At 34.3% G+C, this 21,417-nt stretch overlaps 1 protein-coding gene across 4 annotated transcripts in view; it reads left to right on the forward strand.

The window, feature by feature from the left end:
* Pcgf5 (polycomb group ring finger 5) overlaps positions 1 to 17,572 on the forward strand; it is a 108,265-nt gene extending 90,693 nt beyond the window's left edge. For 3 of the 4 annotated variants that reach the window (XM_026397335.2, XM_026397334.2, XM_026397332.2), the window contains 2 exons: positions 4,441 to 4,500; positions 11,884 to 17,572. In XM_026397335.2, coding sequence (XP_026253120.1) covers positions 4,441 to 4,500; positions 11,884 to 11,931 — 108 coding nt within the window. In that variant the 3' untranslated portion in view covers positions 11,932 to 17,572. The remainder of the gene's footprint in view (positions 1 to 4,440; positions 4,501 to 11,883) is intronic. The other variant, XM_026397336.2, reaches the window with a different exon arrangement.
* Positions 17,573 to 21,417: the final 3,845 nt, after the last annotated feature.

Below are 21,417 nucleotides of genomic sequence, written 5' to 3' on the forward strand. Positions count from 1 at the left end.
TCATGCTTATTGTTTTTCATAGTTATTTTAAACCATCTGACATACTGTGCCTCTTGTTTATATGTTTATTATTTGTCCCCTCACTTAACTGTAAACTAAAACCTAAGATTTTAGCCAGGCATGGTGAAGCATGCCTGTAATTGCAGCAACTCATGAGGCTGAAGCAGAAGGGTTGCAAATTCAAGGCCAGCCTAGGCAACTTAGTGAGACCCTGTCTCAAAATTAAGAGAGAGAGAGAGAGAGAGAGACAGAGAGAGACGGGCATGTGGCTCAGTGATTAAGTGCTGTTGGGTCCAATCCCTGGTACAAAAAAAAAAAAGACTGGGATTTTCATTTGGTCACTGTTGAATTTCCAGCACCTAACACACTGCCCAATACATTTGTTTGAAGACTAAATTAAATGAAAATTTTATCTTTTATAAAGTAGTAGCTACATGAAATATATCCTAAAGATAATTTTATTTATTTGAATCTTAGTTTCTCATTTGTTTTCTGTTAAACAAACTTTAAATTCTTGCTCAGGTTCCAATTAAATACAAAATTATTATTTTAAATGAATTCTGGCAGAAGAGTGACCTGGACAAATGTAGCAATAGTAATAAAACAATCATTTCTTCATTAAGCCCCTACTAGCCTATTTTTTATGATTCATTCCTTACTATCTCTGCCATCAAGAGACCAGGATGTCTGAAAAACTTTCATTATTCTATCTACTGCCATGGATAACTAGTTCTGCTTTGGGCTGGAGTTGTTTCCTAAACTAATGAGTATAATGTGGTTGTTTCACTTCTTATCCTTTCTTATAGTAAACATTTTAATCCACCTGGGATTGATTTATTTGCATACACATGTTCACAAGTCTTAATTCTATTTTATTCTAAAATTTTTTTAATTAGAAATAAAATTTATTGAATGATCCATACCTTATTATTTCAAGATATCAGCATTATCTACACATATGTATACATGTATATGGATGTATACACACATACACATATGTGTATGTGCCCCGAGGTATTCTGGTTTATTCTTTTGAGCAAGTCTTATTCTGAACCAGCACTACACATTATATAGCTTCTTAAAAATCTGATTATTTAATACCCCTGTCTAAAAACCCTTTTAGAAAATTGTCCATTTACCTTGGGATAAGTTTGGTTAGAGTCTAAACTAAAATGTCTTATAAAACAAATAGGTCTTCTAAGTTGCTTTATGATATATATTAGTACCTGTTGGGGCAAAAAAATACCTATTTTTTTTAATTGTTTTGTCTAGTTTTACCCATTCTTCCAGACTAACCTTTGAATGGGATTGTGATTGGCAGTGAATTATATTTCTAGGTTGCTTCACTGGAATTGGCATCATTATAGTTTTTCATTGTATTTGCTTCTGTGAGACATCTACTCATATGTTCCTTACTCTTTATCTATGTCTCTGAGTAAATCTGTAGTTTTTTTTTTCCTCTCTATATTGGCTATTTCACCTCTAGCAAGGCTACTCCATATTCAGATCACCCCTTACCTTGTCCCATTCCTACCCTACTGGAGGAATCTCAGGACAATCAATTTTGCCTGAAGTCCTCAAGTAGTGCAATGTCTCCCTGCACCACGCACCTTCTGCACCACTGCTTTCGTCTGTCCAGGACTAGTTCCACTTCAACCTTAGACCCTTTTCTTTAGCCCTGCCCTTTCTGGACCCCTTCTCCATTTTGATCTTTTTTTGAAAGATTTTTATCGTTAGGAATCAAAACAAACATCCAGTCAAACTTAGATACTTCTTAGAAATTTTTTCAGTTCTTAATGATATTGTCACTTTGGAATTTCTTGTACTCATGGCTGACTATGATATTTGCTTCTTAGTGGGAGAAAATATACTTTAAAAAAAATAAACGGTACTTCTCAATCTTTAACCCAAATATGAATCATCTTGGGATGTTGATAAAATACAGATACTGACTCTAGGTCTGGGACAGAGCGTAAGGTTCTGTTTTTCTAGAAAGCTCCCAGAAGAAACCAGTGTATCTGATCTTTGACCATCCTTGAGTAATAGAATTTTAGTGTGATAGACTACTTACTTGTCCTTTGGCTTCTACGTCTACAAATTGAAGGTGTAGAATTAGTTTGGAAAGGGCTCAGTCATCTAATGTCATCATCAATCTAATACTTGGATTTTGTTCATAATATCCATGCCAGTGGTCATCACTGTTTTCTGAAATATGAACAGTATATATTGTTTTGTGACTTCTTTTTTTGCTTGGCAATAAATCTGTGGAAAAAATAAACTTTGAAATAATTCTTTTTAATATAGTGATAAAATTTAATATGTGTGGATGTAGCGCTGTTTAATTAATGAAATAGCTTGGTGGACATTTTGATTTTTTTAAGGTTTTTGACGTATATTTATATACATTGCCATATATTTTTGGGTACATGTATTTTTTGCCCATGTGCAAGCATATCTATTGTCTGGATTCCTAGAAGTAGATTTACAACAGAGTATGTATATGTTAAATTTTGAGAAATGTTGAAAAAATGTTCTCTAAAAAGAACAGTTTATAATCATAACAGTAATATACAAGGAAGTGTCCCTTTTCTGATATCCTCACCAACACTGCATATTATCAATTTTAGATTTCATCTGTGAACTTTCATATTCATTGTCTTATTTTTCATCATTATGTTTGATTTTTTAAAATTTTCTTCAAGGAGCTTTTTATATATTCTAAGTATGAATCTTTTGTTACAGAGGTTGCAGTAATTTTCTTCCAGATGTGTCCTGCTTCCTAGTTTTCCTTAATTGATCCTTAAAAATTAAAGTATCAATGCCTGTGTTGAAAAGTTGAACAAGAATTAATGAAATATTATATACTCAAGTTCTTAGCAAAGTGCCTGATATAATAAATGTTAATTATTTTAGTAATAGCTCATGTATGTTAACTTTCATTATGATTATAGTTTCCTTCTCCTTCACTTGGTTTCACCTCTGACCTCTGTCAGTATCTTTATATTCAATCTTTTTGCCATGGAGTCATGTCTTTCTGCTCTTCCCTTCTTGGGTAGGGTAAAGTACACACTGTCAGTGGTCATCACAGCCTTTTCCTAGATGATCCTGATTAGTTTCATCTCCTCCAGCAGCATCTGCTAGTCCAGCACAGAAGTGACTGTACCATGCTTATCTATCTTTCTTTGACTTATTTTTGCATTATTTGCAATTTTAGGAAAAGCAAAGGTACCCATCTTGACTGATACCAAAGAGACTAATAGAGAAAAGAACAACTAGTGAAATAGCATTTTTTCACTTTAACTCTCTAATAGAATGCTATGTACAACTTGCTTCGTTAGGCAAAATCGAATAGGCCAGAGCTTGGAAACTCTTCAGAGAAAAAGGAAGTCACCAAAAAAATTATACTACTAGGCACATTTTATAGCATGTTGATGAGCACTATACTCAAAATCAAGGACCAGCTTCTAAAGAAAAAATTGCTCAAGTATTTTGGGGAAATAGAAAATTTATAATCTTTCAAAGTATATCTTTTAAAAGCTACTCTGGGAAGTTAGAAATATTCTGATTTATTTATAACTTTTATGTATTTAATTTTTCCATTTGAAGAATATGCAATGTAGAATTCATATATGCATAATTTAAAATATATATTGTTTTATAGTCCCATTACAATGAAAATTATATTTGTATTTAACAAGTTGTAGCATATTTTGGAAATCAAGATTAATAATGATTTCACATGTGGTTAAACTGTTAAAAGGTAATAGGTTTACAAATGAATCTACTCAGTAGTTTAAAAATATATTCATTCATTTATTTACTTATACAACACTTAATGAAGTGGCTGCTGTTTGTCAGTTCTGGGTCTTATCTATATAAGACTGCAAGTGTAAATATGAAATATATTCAAGGAGCTCATAATCTAATGCTATTAAAATAGATATGGAGACTAAGACTCTAATTTGGGCAATATAAAGAACCTAAATAAAACAGGAAATGGATCCCTTATGGGTTGAGCGAAGTTCTGTGCTCTGATCTCACTGAACAGTGCTGCTTTCAGGGGTAGTTGAATAGGAGACCTAGGAGAGACTGATGGCAGGAAGGGATGGAAGAAAGAGGGTGCCCTTATATACCAAGAGATGAGGATTTTCTCAGGAACTAGTATTTGAAAAGGAAATGGAAAGGGTAGGATACCATATTGGTATTTTCAAAATATTAACCTAACTCATAGCTAGTTGCTAAAATTACTTCAAGCTAAATTTTACCAATCACTAAGTTATTAAATCTATTTTTTTCAAAACCAACTATCATTTTCTCAGTGTTTTTTTAATTAATCATGTTGACTCTTAATGTTTGACGTTAAAATATTTTAAATAATCAATTTTAAATATGTATCCAGTTGTGGATGCCTCTTATCTGATGAGTTCATCTCCTCCGCAGTTTCGGTGTCTGAACTGCTCAGCTTCGCAAGTCTGCTCTCAGGATGGCCCTTTGTATCAGGTAAGAGGCACTCACGACGGTACATATGACCATCATGATGCCATGGCAGTGATCGCTTCATCCCCAATTTGAGTTACTGAGACATGTCACTCTGTAAAACTGATGTTTTTATGATCTTTTCTAAACTTAAATCCCCCAAATTCCCCATTATTTTAGTTGTCCTGAAATAACTACTTAACTTTATTGAATATAAATTGAAATTATAAATGTTAAGGCCATTATTTATGAGTCAGAAGTTCTTAATAACTACTTTCAGTCCTTGAGAAATCTCTGATCCATATTGGATCAGGATGTTGCCTTCTTTGAATAAGTGTGATTTTATTTTTATTTTTGCAGTGCTGGGGATCAAACCCACACCATCCACACACTAAGCAGTGTTCTACCCTGAACTATATTCCCAGCCCAAAATGTTGTGTTTGGGCTTTTTTTTTTTTTTTCTTTTTTTGATGAGCCATTCATCCACAAGTAAAAGATGAAATGCCAAGTTAGATGACTAAATAGGAGCAAGAACAAAATCTAATTGTGAGCTTGCTTATAGGGCATTGCTCTAAGTTTTTTAACCCTATTACCTCTTTTAGTAAGGAAATGATAGTGAGCTAATTTAATAATGTATTGATAATATTTGAACATGTGTCTGAGAAAAGTTTATCTAGTAAAAATACACTTAAAAATTTTTGGAAAGTAGAGACTTAAGTGCCCTATAGTAAGAATTATTGTTAGGTTCAGAGATGATCTATGATCCACCTTAATCTTGTGAACTAATCATAGCATTTGTTTAAAATATCCAGATTTTTTATGCCAGTAATTAAGGTAGTCTTCATCCCTATTTCCTTGGAGCCAAGAAAGGAGAATTATGTAAACTTTAGAACTAGTAAACTTCAGTGTAGCAGTTTTGGAGTTGGACAAATGAATGAATATTAAGTATTAATACTTCAATACTAATCAAAAAATTTGAATTAGCAGCTTATCTAAAATTTCCCTCAGTCTTTTGGTCAAGACTATGTTGTAGGAATCCCCATGCCTTCATTAAGATGTGTGTTTTTTTCATATACAATGTTTAAGTCCTAGTTTTTTTTAGCAATGGAATAAGCAAATATAATGACATCTATAAAGGCCAAGAAGAAATCATTTAAGGGAAAAAATCATCCTTTACCTTATATTACCCAGATTAGGGTAAGGAGTGAACAGATAATTTAGTTAGAATTGGCAAAGTTTATAAAACTCTGAAGTTTATAAATGTTTTAGCTTTAAGCTTTGTAGCTGATTTGGGGCTGATCCATAATGGTATATTGTCCATAGCTAGAACCCACATACACACAGCTTTTTTATTTTATTCTTAGTATCAATGTCTGTGTCCTTAGAAAGAAAGATATTCTTAAATCTTAGTGCAAAGTATTAGAAAGTGACTGGAATGAGACAAATTTTCAAATCTAACAAAATTCCATTTCTTTCTTCAATACTTCATTACAGATAATAGTCTCATATATGTAGAAAGATAGATAATAGTCTTTTAAAAATTTTGAATTTGTAGTTAATTATGTACCTTTGGCCAAAACCAGAAATTTTCTAGGAAAAGTTTTCACTTTTTTATTACAAGAATATATTGATATACAGGTAATCTTAGTGATTGGGGAGTCTGAGGGAGGAGGATCAGAAATTCGAGGCCAGCTTCAGCAACTTAGCAAGACCCTGTCTCAAAATAAAAAGTAAAAAGGCCTGGAGATGTTTATCAGTGGTAAAGCACCCCCAGGTTCAATCTCCAATACCAAAAGAAAAAAAGAGGGAGAGGAAAAAATATGTATTATATGTACATACAGAGCTATATATTATTGAGTTTTTAATTTTGTGAAAATTTTCTGAAATAGAAAACTTTCTAGGAAAATATTAGTGGTTCAAAATTTACCCCAGAAGGGCTAGGAATGTAGCTCAGTGGTAGAGTACTTACCTTCTAGCATGTATAAAGCCCTGGAATTGAATCCCAGCACCACCAAAAAAAAAAAAAAAATCAACCCAAGAAGAAAGAGAAGTTAAACCACTAATTCACAAAAGTCATAAAAGAAATTTTTAAATAATTAATTTCCTTGAGAGATACGTAAGTGGGCCATATATGGTAGTACACACCTGTAATCCCACTGGCTCGGGAAGCTAAGGCAGAAAGATCACAAGTTCAAAGCCAGCCTCAACAACTTAGCAAAGCCCTAAGCAACTCAGGGAGACCCTGTCTCTAGCTAATATAAAAAGGCCTGAGGATGTGGCTCAGTGGTTAAGCACTCCTGGGTTCAATTCCCAGTACCAAAGAGAGAGAGAGAGAGAGAGAGAGAGAGAGAGAGAGAGAGAGAGAGAGAGAGACCTAAGTGCTAAGTGGTTTTATGGTCACATTCTCCAAATTTCAAGAAGTAGATCTCTCCCATGCTGTATATAGTTTTAAATCACTGAAAAAGAATTCTTCCAAATTTGTTTCACAAAGGTAACATAAACATGATAGCAAAACTGACAGAGAACAAAACTAGTACCAGATCTCATTTTGAATATAAGTATGAACATAAGCAATATACTAAAATATACTAAATATTCTTTTGCATAAATTTTTTTGGTAGTGCTGGGAATCAAATTTAGGGTCTCACACATGCTAAGCAAGGACTCTACATTCCTTATGTTTCTTGAGTATATTTGGTCCATTAAACATACTAACATATTATACAAAAAGAATAACAAAGACCTTGTATAATTTTTATCAGAAATGCGAGAATGGGTTAATATTATGGGGTTATCTCCTCAATTTTGAGTCTCTTCACATATATGTATGTATACATATATGTATGTATATATATAATATTTAATAAAATTCAGTGTTAAGTCCTGATTTTTTTCCCTTTTTTTTATTTTGAAATTTTTCAAAACAGTGGGAAAATTGAAATAATTACTTAGGAATAGCCTTAACCTTTACTTAGATTTACCAATTAACAGTTCATTACATTTTCTGCTTCTTTTGTCCCTCCCTCTCTTTTCCCAAATCTTTCTCTTATTTCTTTCTTTATATATTATTTTTTTGTAGAACTATTTAAAAATAAATCAGGTATTAGTACAGTTGACCATTAAATACTGCAGCAAATATTTCCTAAGAACAAAGATCCTTTTATATTTATCCAAAATTCCATTTCACACACCAGAAATTTAAAGAGTATATTAAATATCATAAAGATGTCAGTTTACCCATGATAAAATTATGAACTTAAGCATAATTTTAGACATATTTTTTCCAGGTTCTTATCTGACTTGACAAATTCAGGCGTTCTAGAATTCATCAAAAAATACAGATGCTTCTGCTGAGTGATACTGAACAGTTGTAATGTCACCAATTGTCACCCCTCTTGAAGACCTTTTCACTGTCTTTCCTAATAGGAAGAGAATAAAATCTCTATCTTTAAAAAAAAAAAGATATATATATATACACACACACACACACACACACACACACACATATACAGATGCTTCTGGTCAGTTACATTTTTTAAATGAGTAATAAGGGGACAAGTGCACTGCCACATACAAACATGTATCATAAAGCTGAAATAGTTAAAATCATGTAGTAACTTAAACAGACATGAATAAAAAAGAATAATTCAGAAATAGACTCCAGCATCTATGAATCTATGAAAACAGTATCTTAAACTAATGAAAGAAAAAAGATTCATTTATCATTGAGCATATTAGTATTGTGCATTTAGTAGACATTGGTCACTCTTCTAGCCCTGGGGATATAGAATTAAAATGAACACAAACCTTTTTTTCTCATGGAACTTAAACTCTAATGACTATAACAGATGGGGAAAAAACCAAGTAAATTTTTGTGTTAGAAGAAATTGAAAATAGATTAATTGAATTTACTTTTAAGATAATCAAGGAAGGCCTCTTGATATGGTAGGTTTTGATCAAAAGGAAATGAGAGACATAGCTATATGAATTGAATATCTGTCTGTAGAGCACTCTGGCCTAGGGAATACACTGCAAAGGCTCTTAGCAGTGGGTGAATCTGGTTGTTTAAGAATTGCAAGGAGGCCAGTGGTGTTAGAGCAGACAGTACAGAAGAGAGGGGGGTTGGAAATCATGCATTCAGAGATAGTGTTGACTGTTGGATGCAGATCTAGTAGGGCTTGTTTTCATTAATTGCACTGAGGGGAGTTTAATTCATAACTCACATTTTACACCAGTATAAGTCTCTGATGGTTTAAAGTGATAAATACTCAAAATGATACCATAAAAGATCACGAAGAAAATATAGTTGAGTAACTGATCTCAGATTGGGAATGGTCTTTCTCATTGTACCTATAAAAAAGATAAAGACCAATCAAGTTAACTGTTAATATTGAAAAGTAAATGGTAAAAATCTAAGTAAAGATTTGTAATAGATAACAAAAAATATTTAATGTCCTTAATACATAAAGGATTCATATAAATCTATAAGAAAAAGCCTAACTTTCCACAGGAAAAAAAATGAACAAAGAACATATTAGGCAAGTTACAGAAAAGGAAATACAGCTGGCTAATAAGTGTATACAGATTCTAAGCATTAACTTCTTTGGAAGTCAAGAAATGCAAAAAATAATAAAATACTATCTTATGTTTATTAAATTGACAAATTAAGAGAGGTAAAGGATAGTACTTGGACATTGATATTTCTTAGGGAAATGTAAAAATAGAACAGCTTTTTGAAGACCAGTGTAATAATATTTATCAAAACACCCTTAAAATTTATGTGCTGTTTAAATCAGTAGTCCCATATCTAGGAATATGTCCTGGGGGGAAGGATAGGAAGCAATGGGTCAAGATAAATTTATAATAGCATAAAAATTGAATATCAATTGAACAGCAAAAGGAGATATGGTTAACATATAGTTCCTTTTTAAAAATATTTTGTAGTTGTTAATAGACTTTATTTATTTATATGTGGTGCTGAGAATCAACCTAGAACCTCACATGTACTAGGCAAGTGCTCTACCACTGAGCCACAATCCCAGCCCCTACTTCCTTTGTAAATAGCATAAGATAGAGACAACTCTGTTTCTAAATAAAATACAGAATAGTGCTGGGAATGTGGCTCATTAGTCAAATACCCCTGAGTTCAATCACTAGTACCCAAAAAAGAAAAAAAAATGATCATGTAGGAATGTATTAAATGGTATGGAAATGTGTATGTGAGATTTTAAATGAGCACAAAGGTTTTTAATAGACAAAATTGTTTATGAAAAAATGTTTGGCATGAATCCACTTTTGAAAAAAAAGTGTAGATAAAAAGACTTGAAGGATCTTTAGATGATAGGATTTATAATTTTCCTTTATTTATTTATTTATTTATTTACTGATGCTTTTCTGTATTTTTCAAATCTAAAATAAAAACAGTTTTATGATAAAAAGAATTTATTCTTTAAGGGAAAAAGTTAATCCAGGACAGTTTTAACCATTGCTAAAATTATCACATTTAAAATGTACACTTTTATAGTGTGTTGCTATTGCACAATGAGTTGTGAGAACTAGAAACTATGAAACAAAATCAGTGCAATAATCTAATGCAAAGAGAGGCCATATTTCATTTAGTAAATGGAATGCCATCTTACTTCAGAAAGTAACTGAAAAACAAATAAAACTTACAGTACAACTCAAGAATTTTCAATGTTATGACACAGTTTAATAAAATTACTGATCTCCATACATGGTCATACAATCAATATAAATGGTTTTTTGGAGAGGAGAGACAAAACCACCTTCAGTCCAATTCTGAGAAAATTTCAACCAATAACAACCAAGCCATTTTATTCCCCTCTCTGCTTTCATCCATTGTTGATGGATACTTCTGTATATGTTAAGTGTATTCTAAAATGAGTACCTTAATTACAGAATGTGTGCACATTCAATAGTCAGGAATGGAAAGAAAAAGTGAAGATTATTATAATAAACAGAAAGCTGTGGTTGGAGTGAAGTAGAATGGGAATTAATGAAGTAAGGATAGGAGTGTACCTATGTTAATGGTCTCAAAATGTGGCTCAGCTTCAGAAACTTCCAGAGAGTTTTATAAAATATAGATTCCTGTGCCCCACTCCTAGATAATTTGATTAAGTAAAATTAGAACCAAAATAATTTTAGACCATGAAAATCTCAAGAGACTAAGATTATTATTCTAGTTCTCAGAAAGCTAGTAATGACATATCCATTACTTCTTCACCTCGGAAAGCATTTTTGTTGCTGTCCTATCCTGAACTGAAAGGTAAAAGATACCCCAACATTGAGTCTTGTCAATCTGTAATGTAGTTATAAGTGCTACAGTGGTCATTTTCAGAATTGTAAAATCTCAGTCTGTTCCTTTATTTATGTGAAAGAATAAAGTTCTCTATACTGGATTTTTTTTCATTTGCCTACACTGATGAAGAAACATCAGTCAGTGGCCATCTCCCCCTTTTCTTGATTCCATGAAAGTAGCTACTCAAATTTCATTTTAAAAAGGGAAACCTACAGCTTTACGAAAAGGAAAATTATTGGTTCTTCAGACCTTATCCAACTTTATGATGTTTTGGTTCTATATTATTACAGAAACTGGAGGTGAAAACAGATGCAGAGGTGGCATGGCTTATGCCTTTATCTGCAAGACATTCTTTCTAGTACTATATGGTAGCCAGATTTATGATACCTTTTCTAAATAGAGCAACATCTAGGACAATATGAACCTTTTAAAATTATACAATGGATCTGAATATATCAACTGACTGTTGAAAACAATGTAGTGACCTAAATAGTATTTCATGTGACATTAGCTACTTGTTTTTCAATATTTTAAAAGACCATTAAAATAAATTTTAAATGCTAAAATGACAAAAAATATCAAACTTATTTAAAAAATGTGCTTTGTGAAAACTACTCCAGTTTCACAGGTTCAGAGCATGGAGTCTCTTAATATGTGACTCAGTGGGTTCTCACCAGCAGCAGCTCCATTTGTTCAGCCCCTACTCCTAGTACCTCCACCCCAACACCTGGTTTACTAGGGGGATACTTGGAAATGGGACATGTAGCTTATAATTCTCCACAAGCCCTATCTCTCTTTGATCACATATGCAAACACTGCCCCCAACCCCCGCAGTTTCTAGAGGCTTTGAACTTGACCTCTGCTGCATATTAGTGAAAACTTGACTGATTGAAGAAAAATAATGGCAACCCAAAGAAATAATGGTAATACTTTAAATTGTAAATAGTAACTTAAATCTTAATTGGTATAATCACTAGCATCAGGAAATGTAGTAAATTATAACCCTAAATGCTTAAAATCTTTTGTATGTAAATTATATTGTTTTTATGCAAACATAGTCTTATTCATCATCTGTTTTTATTTTATAGTCATACCCTATGGTTTTGCAGTATCGACCAAGAATTGATTTCGGTTAGACCAAGGGGCCTAGATTTCACTGAAATGAATCCTGCACTATTTGTTTACTCGTCAACAGATTGCACAGTGAACGGTGTTGGACTAGAGGGACACAGATTCTCAGCATGCAAATAAGGCCATTGTCTGTCTCTAAAATTGTCAGTTACATTCATGTTGTTTCTATTAAGAGCAAACCAAGTGCCATTCTGCTACTGATTCATCTGCATAAGGTATTTGTGCTGTCTCACAGTGTGCACGTCATGGCTGGAATCAGTTAGGTGTGCAGCCATGATTCATCCTTCTGAATATTTTGCTTGCCTGTTCCAAGATTGTTCAAATGTTTAATTACACTAGTAAAATGGCTCAATTTTCGTGGTGTTGCAGTTTTCACATACTTAACTATTTTATTCTTGTTTAAATAGGGTACTGTACAAGAACCTAATAATTATATCTTGAAATTATTTTGTATGGAACTGTATTTAGATAAGTGGTTTCTGAGCCACTGTCCTAAGTGTAAGAAATAGTTCATTCTTGAGTGTGCAAGTCCTTTTGTGAAGAATTCTAATTATTCTTTAACATTGGAGCACATCATAATTGTAGACATTCTAAGCATCTCTGTGTAGTCTATCAATTTGCACAAGGAAGGCATGTTAGCCCTCCAGATCAGAAATGTAGGTGACTTCTTGGATAACCTAAGTTAGATTCACAACCATTCACAATGTTGGCAGCTGATCACATTTACTTCTAATAAAATTAATGTGTAAGTAAGGTTAATCTTTCATAATGCCTTATGACAAGCGGGTGCTGCTTCATGAAACTTCATTGTATAGCCCATTTGATGTATGTATCACTATGTTGTTGCTGTCATTTAATGAATGCTTTTTTTTTTTAAACTGGCCTTAGGTGTATGTCATTGTGGCATGCAGAAGGTTATGTCTGATGATTTTAAATGTTAGGATTTTTAGAGCAGATAACATTTTATGGCTTCAAAATCTCAAAAACAGTTGTAGATTCAAACTGTTAGTTACCTGTCACATTTCCAAACCATCTGCATCAAATAAATTAAATACAGTGTAGTGGATAAACATGCTAACCAGAATTAATGGTTTAAGGATATTTTCTTTTAGATACTGTAGTAATGGGGGGATTATTGTTTTATTCATGATCTGAGTAAAGGTCAGAACTATGATGATGTTGGTTTTGCAGTTTTGTTAAGTCTTCCATTCATTTCAGATTAGTCTGCAAGTCAAAGTCTTTTTACCTTAAATTAAAAACTTTATTTTAAAGCTTTTAAAAATCACACTTTTTTCACCAAACCTCCTTGGAAATTGTTTTGTCAGTTGCTTTGAAACAACCTTGAAATTTGAAATTTAGGAAAAAAAATCTTGGAGATTAGGAGAAATTGTTTTAGAAACCTGACATGAGCACAATCTGTGTGTTACACACATAGTTTTTATACTGTATACATGGTAGCTGTGCTACATTTTCCAGTAACATGTATCACAGTTAACACCTCTGGATGTCAAAATGCTTCATAGAAATAAAACATTGTACAACTCTAAGAAATACACAATAGACATCTCAATTTTGCTGCATTTTACAATGTAAAAGCTTAAAGTTAATAATTATCTTTTACATATGTTTTATCAAGTCCAAAAGTCTGTATTAAAGTTTTCTGTTATTGTTCTGACTTTGGTGAAGAAGTTTACAGCAGTACTTTTTTAGCTTCATTTTGTTAGATTATGTGTGTTCTTGGAAGGGTTCATAAGCAGAATTTAAAAGGCAGTTTGTATTAACTATCAATGCTTGGAAAAGACCATTACACTCCTCCAAAAGACTGAATTTGTTCTTTAGTTACAGAAATTATTTTGCTGTACTGTGAAACCTAGTTCCTAGATATCCTTGAGAAATGTTTGAAATAATTATAAATGCATCACATCTGGATTAATGATTTAAGTATTTTACACATATAGAAGTCATTTTAAGTTACTTAACTCAAAATGAATTACTAGTGCATTTTGAAAACCACAAATGAGACTTGGATATTTTGGCTTCCTAGCCAAAACTTATGGCCATAAACTAGTTTTATATACAAGATTTCTTTAAATTTGACCCTTGCCTAATCATATGTTTCACTATATTCCAAGGAAATATATAGGAAACAATTATGGAATTGAGAATAGTTGTATATAAAATTATTTTATTTAATGTTAAAGCACTGACATTTTATTTAAATGCAATGACATTTGTGCCAAAACATGTTTAAAAAAAAAAAAAACTTAACACAATAAAGTAGGGCATCAATTGTTATTTGGACAAAGGTTCACATTTGTTGATGGTCCTGAGTAATGTGGTATTGCCACTAGAGCCTCAACTTCTTCATCTGACCTCTTGGTGTGTCACCTATGAGTTTCTAAGTATGGGACTGCCATCATGTCCAGTAATACACTAAATCCCCAGTTAATTATTCCTTACATCAGGTCATAGAATTTGCAGGCAACCAGGTATAGAAAAAATGTACAGGCACCTTTTATGGTTAGCTTTTTAAAATAAGGTGCTAAAAACCAAATGCTTCATATTAATAATCTATAGGAGTAATATTGTGAATCTATAAAAATCAGAGAATAACCCTAAATTTACTCTTTAATCTGTTGTTTCTTAAGCAATAAACTGAAAAACTTTACTTCCATAAAATATTTTGTTATCTGTTTTATCTGCCTTAAAAATCAGATACAGAAGGGTCAAAGAATCTTGGATATAAAGAATATGGTTTATAAATGTCACATTAATTGAACTAATCACATCAGTTAATAGAGAAATCAAAACATGGCCTTCTCTCTAGATTAATAAGACTCCTAAGATGCATGAAAAAATAAACTTAAAAGGTTCACTGATGAGGTAATATTCAATCTTGGGTTTGGGTAACATCTTTTAACTACTTTTAGAAAAGTGTATTATTTCTTTACTCATTGAACATCATCTATCCCAAACTAATATGCCACATTTTATAAATGTAATGGGTTTGCTAAACTATATTTTACACTCAAATGTCACCTAAATTTGAACTGATTCTTTAAGGAAAAAAGTATGTTATGTTATATTGTGAACTGTTTAGCTTTATTGAATATTTAAGAGAAAGTGCCTCATTGCTAAAGTGCATTTCTGTTTTAGATTTACTGCATCAATTTTGAGTTGTCTGTATCTGTCTCTCATGAATGGTTTCATATCTAAATAGGCACTTGTAAATTAGTTTCTTTTTAAAGATTTTCATAAGAATATAGATATCACCAAAGACATTTTATTGTTAATTAATAATTGTGTTAGAGAGACAGTTTTAACAGTTTGGAGGTTGGAAGTTTTAGGTAGCAACTTGATTTTATATAGTTAGGCAATAACCTTAATTAATTGTTAAAACATCACCAAAGAAAGGCTTTAAACTGAATTTTCTTGGTGAGAAGGGTCAAATGCAGGTTTTTCTTGCAATAATCAGAGCACACTTCCTTTCAAATATTTTCACTGTTTTTCAGCACCATCTGACAGATTTTAGGAATCCTCAAACATGAGAAAGCGATAAACACATTTTTCTGAATGAAATATGGTAGAAATACTTTTTAAAGAAAATTGAAATTTTAAATTTTAATTTGAGAAGTCTTTTCTTCCATGGAGGTAGTATAAAATAAATCATACTTATTTAGCTGCCAAGTTCTTAGTAATATGAGAAATTTTCTTCAAGACAGACTTTGGTAAAAATGTTGACATCCTTACTTGTGAAGAAGATAGTACATTCTACTGGATTTATATAAGTGCTTTTTGAATATTCAGAAGCAAAATTTTCTTAAAGGCCTGTTTTTGTCTTGTTTTCTTAAAAGGGCCTGTTTGGTTTGTTTTCTTAAAAAGTAACTCTTTGTCTTATTTCTCAGCAGAAGCATTATTATTAGAATTTAGCTATACAAGAGCATCTATGTACATCAAGAGAGGTGTACTATTATGCCATTTCTCCTTCAGTTCATTCTGTGTGCCACCTTTCAGGTAAAACTCATTTTATGAAGTCTGTCTGATGGATCACTAGGTAAACCTCCTCGGATTGATTAAATGTGAATGTACACTCTTTTATGTACTGTGGACTATCATAAGGAACTTTCCAGCAGCTAAGCTTTATACCAGGTGTTGATTGATTATAGGAATTTCAAAAATGACTGAGTTTACCATAACTTTTCTTTCTGGATTAGAAACACAAAAACTTGAAATACTATTATCATTATTTTAAGATATATATCCCTATGGTTTAGAGACCAATAAAGAACATAACATGTCTGCTAGATCTGGTTTTGAAAAACATTAAATACACTAAAGACTCTGAAGCCCTTTCGAAGCACAAGATAAACAACTGTGTCTGGATTTACTTGATATACCTAGTTCAGTAATATTTTGGTGGAAAACATGAGATAAAGTTTATAAATGTTCTTAAACATACAGTATAGGGTTTTCATAGTGTTGGTTTTTTAAAAAGCAATGGTGGTTTTCCAGTAATTTAAAAGTGATTCTCTTCTTGTAACACAGTTTTCACAAATAGTATGTTTATTTGCTGTCCTTATTATATTTTCAAATAGAATTCAAATGCTTGAGCACTTCCTCTTCAGAAAGTTATAAAATTAAACTTAAAATAATTTGATCACTTTAAATGCTCATGCATATGTGTCTGTGTAGTCATTATGTCCTTTTTTCAGTGATTCAAAACTGAGACTGACTTTTCAGAAATGCTTTTAAATAGTTTTTAAATCTAGAATCAAGTGAAACATACATGTTATATATATTGGATCTAGTTTTCTTCCATCTTACAGAACTTCATGGAATAAGCAACTAATCTAGTACAAATGAAGATTAAATATTTCTGGGTATTGTAGAGATAGTAAAACAGTTTAGTTTATTTATCCATACACTTCACATCAATCCACTGGAGCAGGAGTTCTACACATTAAAATGTAATGGGATCAGCCTAACATTGTTTGAGATCAGTTTTCTTTTTGCCATATTTTTTAGAATGGGGGTGGGGGCCTAAGTGTCCTTATGAAGCTGTGGTCCAGGACAAGAGCTTGTGGGGGGAGTATCAATGTTCCGCTGCATTCCTGCATCTGGCAACACAACAGCGATCATCCGTTTATATTAGGGTAGCCCTCACAATAAATAAAGCTATGATAGAATATATTGTAATGTTATGTTGCTAATTTTACTTTGAAATATGAAATATTTTAAGCTTTTTGTCAAAAGTGGTAACATCTTAATACAAATAAAAACCTTTTTGTGGTTGTAAGATTTAGCTTATAAATCATTCAAATTGAAGTGAAAGAATTACCAGGTCATTGTTAATGACTTAGTCTATTAAGAATATATGTATTTTTGTAAAGGAAAGCACTTGTAGATATTTAATCAGTACAAGATATATGTCTGTTTTGCAGAAGTAAAAAGCTGCTTAGAGATTCTCTTTAAATATTTTTTATTTTTGTGCTCAAATGTATTTTCTGTTGATCTATGGAATGTTCTGTACAAAGCTGTATGATTGTACTGTTGGGCTAGATACATTTTTTTTTAATCTGGACTTAGCCAAGTATATTTGACCATGTTAAAAATAGTATCTTTGTTATTAAAATTTTGATTGCATAATTTGTTGTTTGTTGTATATTTAATATTATCAACTGTAGATTGCAGCCTTGGTTAAAAATGTCTCCTTTAAGTACTGCTCCTGCAGCAGATTTTATTGAAATTCATTGTGCACTTGAGATCTGAAGCTTTTTCTGAAGCTTCTTCAACTATTTAATTTTAAGGTAGCAGACTGCCCTTCAGCTAATTCTTCAGGTGTCTACACCCAGAGAGAAGAATTTTGTTTTGTTAGATTAATCAAACCTAATAGAAAGCAATTGGAGAATCAAAGAAAGGATTTCCTCCTTCAGAGAACTTGGCTTGTTTTTTTGTTTGTTTGTTTTGTTTTTAATACCCTCCATGTACACTTAGCTGGGGATTTTTTTTTCTTTTTTTTTGAGGCTAAAGCAAGACCTTTAAGTCAGGAAGGCCATGAGGACTTATCTCTGCCTTATTGTTAATTAGTGAAACCTCCAAGGTGGCTGGAAACCCCTGCCTGCAGTAAGATATGGAAAGAGCTTTCCCAGGAGCAAGATTTGGCTTCCTTTCATCTTTTGCCAAGGCTGCTGCTTGATGGGAAGATTGTCCATGAGAAGTGCTTGGAGGCAGGACACCTTCCTTTCCTCTCATGTCATTAGCCAGTCCTTGGCCTGACCGTGAGGAAGGCTGGAGAACACTGTGAAGCCATGTCCCAAGCAGAGGAAGAACAGTTTTGTAACTGACCAATTACACTTCTACACTTCCATTTGAGAAAAGGGATCATACTTTACGCAGGTCTTGAAATGTTTTTGTGAACACACGCTCAACTTTGATCTCTTCATCAGTTTCAAAAGATAGGGAGGGGTCTTGTACTCAGGCTAGGCCATAGAAGCTCAGCCTTATAACATAGCAGGGCAATCTGCAGGTAGTATTTTTCTGGAAGCCATGTAAAGCCCTGCTTAGCACCCAATTCCCTGCTATGGAATTCGGGGTTCCAGGATTGCTATCGTAAAATTCAAATGGAGAATCATGGCCAGAAAGAATAGGCAGCAACACTACCCAGTGAAAATTAAAAATAAACAAAGCCTATTTCTTCGTAAACTGTGGCCTCATTCCAAAGCTCTGCTCCTCTTATAAATCCCTATTCTTTTCTATAAAGCCCTGTTCCTTAAAATCCCCAGATCCTCCTTACAAATCCAGCTCTTCCTACAATGTCCTGTTCCTTCTTTAAACCCTACTCCCACCAAGCCTTGTTCCTCCTACAAAGTGCAACTCCTCAAATAGCATCCTGCACCTCTTACAAAGACCTAAGCCCTCACTTTCAGTACAAAGCCGCACTCCACCTTCAAAGCCCCACCAATAACAACATGCCCTGCACTGTTCCTCCTCCCAAAGCCACAGTCTCCTTTAAGAATCCCACTCCATCTAACAAAACCCCATATTCCTTACAACACCCTGCTTATGCTACACCTAACACCCCTGATAACTACAGGCCCTGCTATTCCACAGGGTTTCCTTCCATATAATCCCTGCTCCTCCTGCAAACCTTATTCTTCCTTGTCCAGCCCTTCTCTTCCTAAGAAACAGACTCCTTCTTAAAAAATTTAATTTTCCCTACCAAGCTTTGCCCTTCTGCAAACTGCTTTTCCTTTCAAAGGCAAGCCTTCTCCTACAGAGCACCCTAGGAGTGCTCTGCACTCCTAGAACTCTCTCCTTTGATAAGGATTGCCTTCCTATAAGCCATGCTCCTCTTTCCAAAACCCTGCAATGGTGTGCCCCTCCTATAAAGCCCAATACTAAGCCCTGTTCCACTTTAACAATGCTCTGTGCCACCTAGAAAAGGGACTCCCACTCGGAAACCTTGCTGCTCCTAGAGAGCTTGAGGCCTCTTAAAAAGCCATGCTTCTCATTAGGGAGCCCTGTTCCTCACAAAACCTGCTGGTTGTACAGAGCCCTGCTCCTCCTTACAAAGCCCTGTCCATCCTATAAACAGCTAGGCCTCCTGAAAATTCCCCTACTACTGACAAATTTGTGCTCTTCCTTACAAAGCCCCACTCCTGCTTACAAAATCCAGCTCCTCCATGCTATGCTTGATTCCTCCTATAAAGCCTGCTCCTCCTTACAAACACTGCTCTAGCCACAAAATCTACTGTTCCCTACAAAGTCCTCTTCCTCTTCAGGAAGCCTGCTGCTTCTGTTAACAAATTCCTGTTCCTTACAAAACCCTGTTTGTCCTATCATCTCTGTCCCTTCTACAAGGTCCAGCTCCCTCTTATAAACCTTTGCCCCTCAAACAAAGCTCTGCTCCTCCAACAAGCCCCAGTCCTGCAAGCTGACTCCATGTGCCTATTCAAACAAACAAAGACAAAGCCCCATTCAAAGCAGTGAGCCCTGCTCCACCTGACAAAGCCCAGGTATGGATCCTCCTAGGAAGCCCTTTTCTCCTAGAAACTTCTCCAACTTCTACAAACTCCTGTGCTTTCTACCAAGTCCTATCCTCCTTATGAGCCCTGCTCTTTCTACAAGACCCACTCTACCTTCAAAGTGTTCCTATTCTTTATAACACCCTGTCCTTAAAAAGCTCAGATACTCCTTGCAAAGCCCTGCTTCTCTTCACAAGGCTCACTCCTATTTTAAATGCCCTTGTAGGGATAGTGGGGTACTCCTGTAGTCTAGCTACTTGGAAGCTAAGATGGGAGGATCCCTTGAGCCTAGAAGTTCAAGATCAGCCTGAGCAATGCTGGTCTTGAGACCCTGTCTTGGGGAGAGAAAAAAGAACTAAAACGCCCTGCACGTTACAAAGGCCCCTTTCCTTCTTAGAAAGTCCTGGTCTTCCTACAATCTCCTGCTTCTACTTATTTACAAAGCCTGTTCCTTTTACATGGCCCAATCCTTATCCCACTTCCTCAAGGGGGTGGATCCATATTTCCTCCCTCTTGCACATCACTTGGGACTTTTATCACAACCAGTCACTGATGTCTTCCCAGGAGATGAGTTTTGAAAAGGGATGTTGACTTGGTCGCTGTGGCGTGTCCCTCACATTCACAAACACATAACTCTTGCAGAGTAACAGGCCAGTAAACAGTAGTGACTGACACGACTTCAGAAGGAGGAGCAAAGCCCATTCCACTTCCTCCAGCTGTCTCCTTCCCTGGCACTGTCTGTACCTCTTACTTCAGAACTTGCACATGGTCAGTAGGAAAGGTGTAAAGGTGCCAAGTGGAAATCTTTTCAGTTTAAAAATAAATACTGTTTCCTTTGTGTAAGATCCCTGTAAGTGTGGTGAGGGCAGATCTGCCTTCCTGTTCCCACCACAACCCCAGCATTACCTAACACCTGGAAGTATTGGGGTGAAGAGGGGAGACATGAACACATTCCCTATCCAAGCTGTGGGCCAGGCACTGGACCTGAGGCCCCCGAGACCTTTTGTTTGGTCATGGTTCCCATTGTAAGTAGGTCAGTCAGTCATGAGCAGGGGATAGGGAAGGACAGTAAAGGGCCGTGACACAGGAAGACACCAGACCTGGGCATCACAAAACCGCCCACAGGGAGCCTCATCAAGACAGGTGAGCATCTGGAAAATGGGAGCCAAAGTGTCCAACCTTCCAAACCCATAGTTAATTATAACCCCTTAAGGGAACTATGACTTGAAATCTTGGGAAACTTTGCTGAAACAGATAAGCTTCAGGGGATGTGGTGTCATAGTTAATTATCACCCCTTAAGGGAACTACTGGTTCTAGAACATGTCACCATCCTCTCTGGTGATTGGTTCTCCAGGACACCCTCCCTTATCACCTAAACCATGTCACAGCCACCCTTTGTGATTAGGTCCCATCATGGCCCTCACATAGGAAAATTGCTAAAGGTCATACAGGGAATGATTAACCAT

This window comes from Urocitellus parryii, chromosome 5 (assembly GCF_045843805.1).
Source record: "Urocitellus parryii isolate mUroPar1 chromosome 5, mUroPar1.hap1, whole genome shotgun sequence".
In the NCBI taxonomy this organism is placed as follows: domain Eukaryota; kingdom Metazoa; phylum Chordata; class Mammalia; order Rodentia; family Sciuridae; genus Urocitellus; species Urocitellus parryii.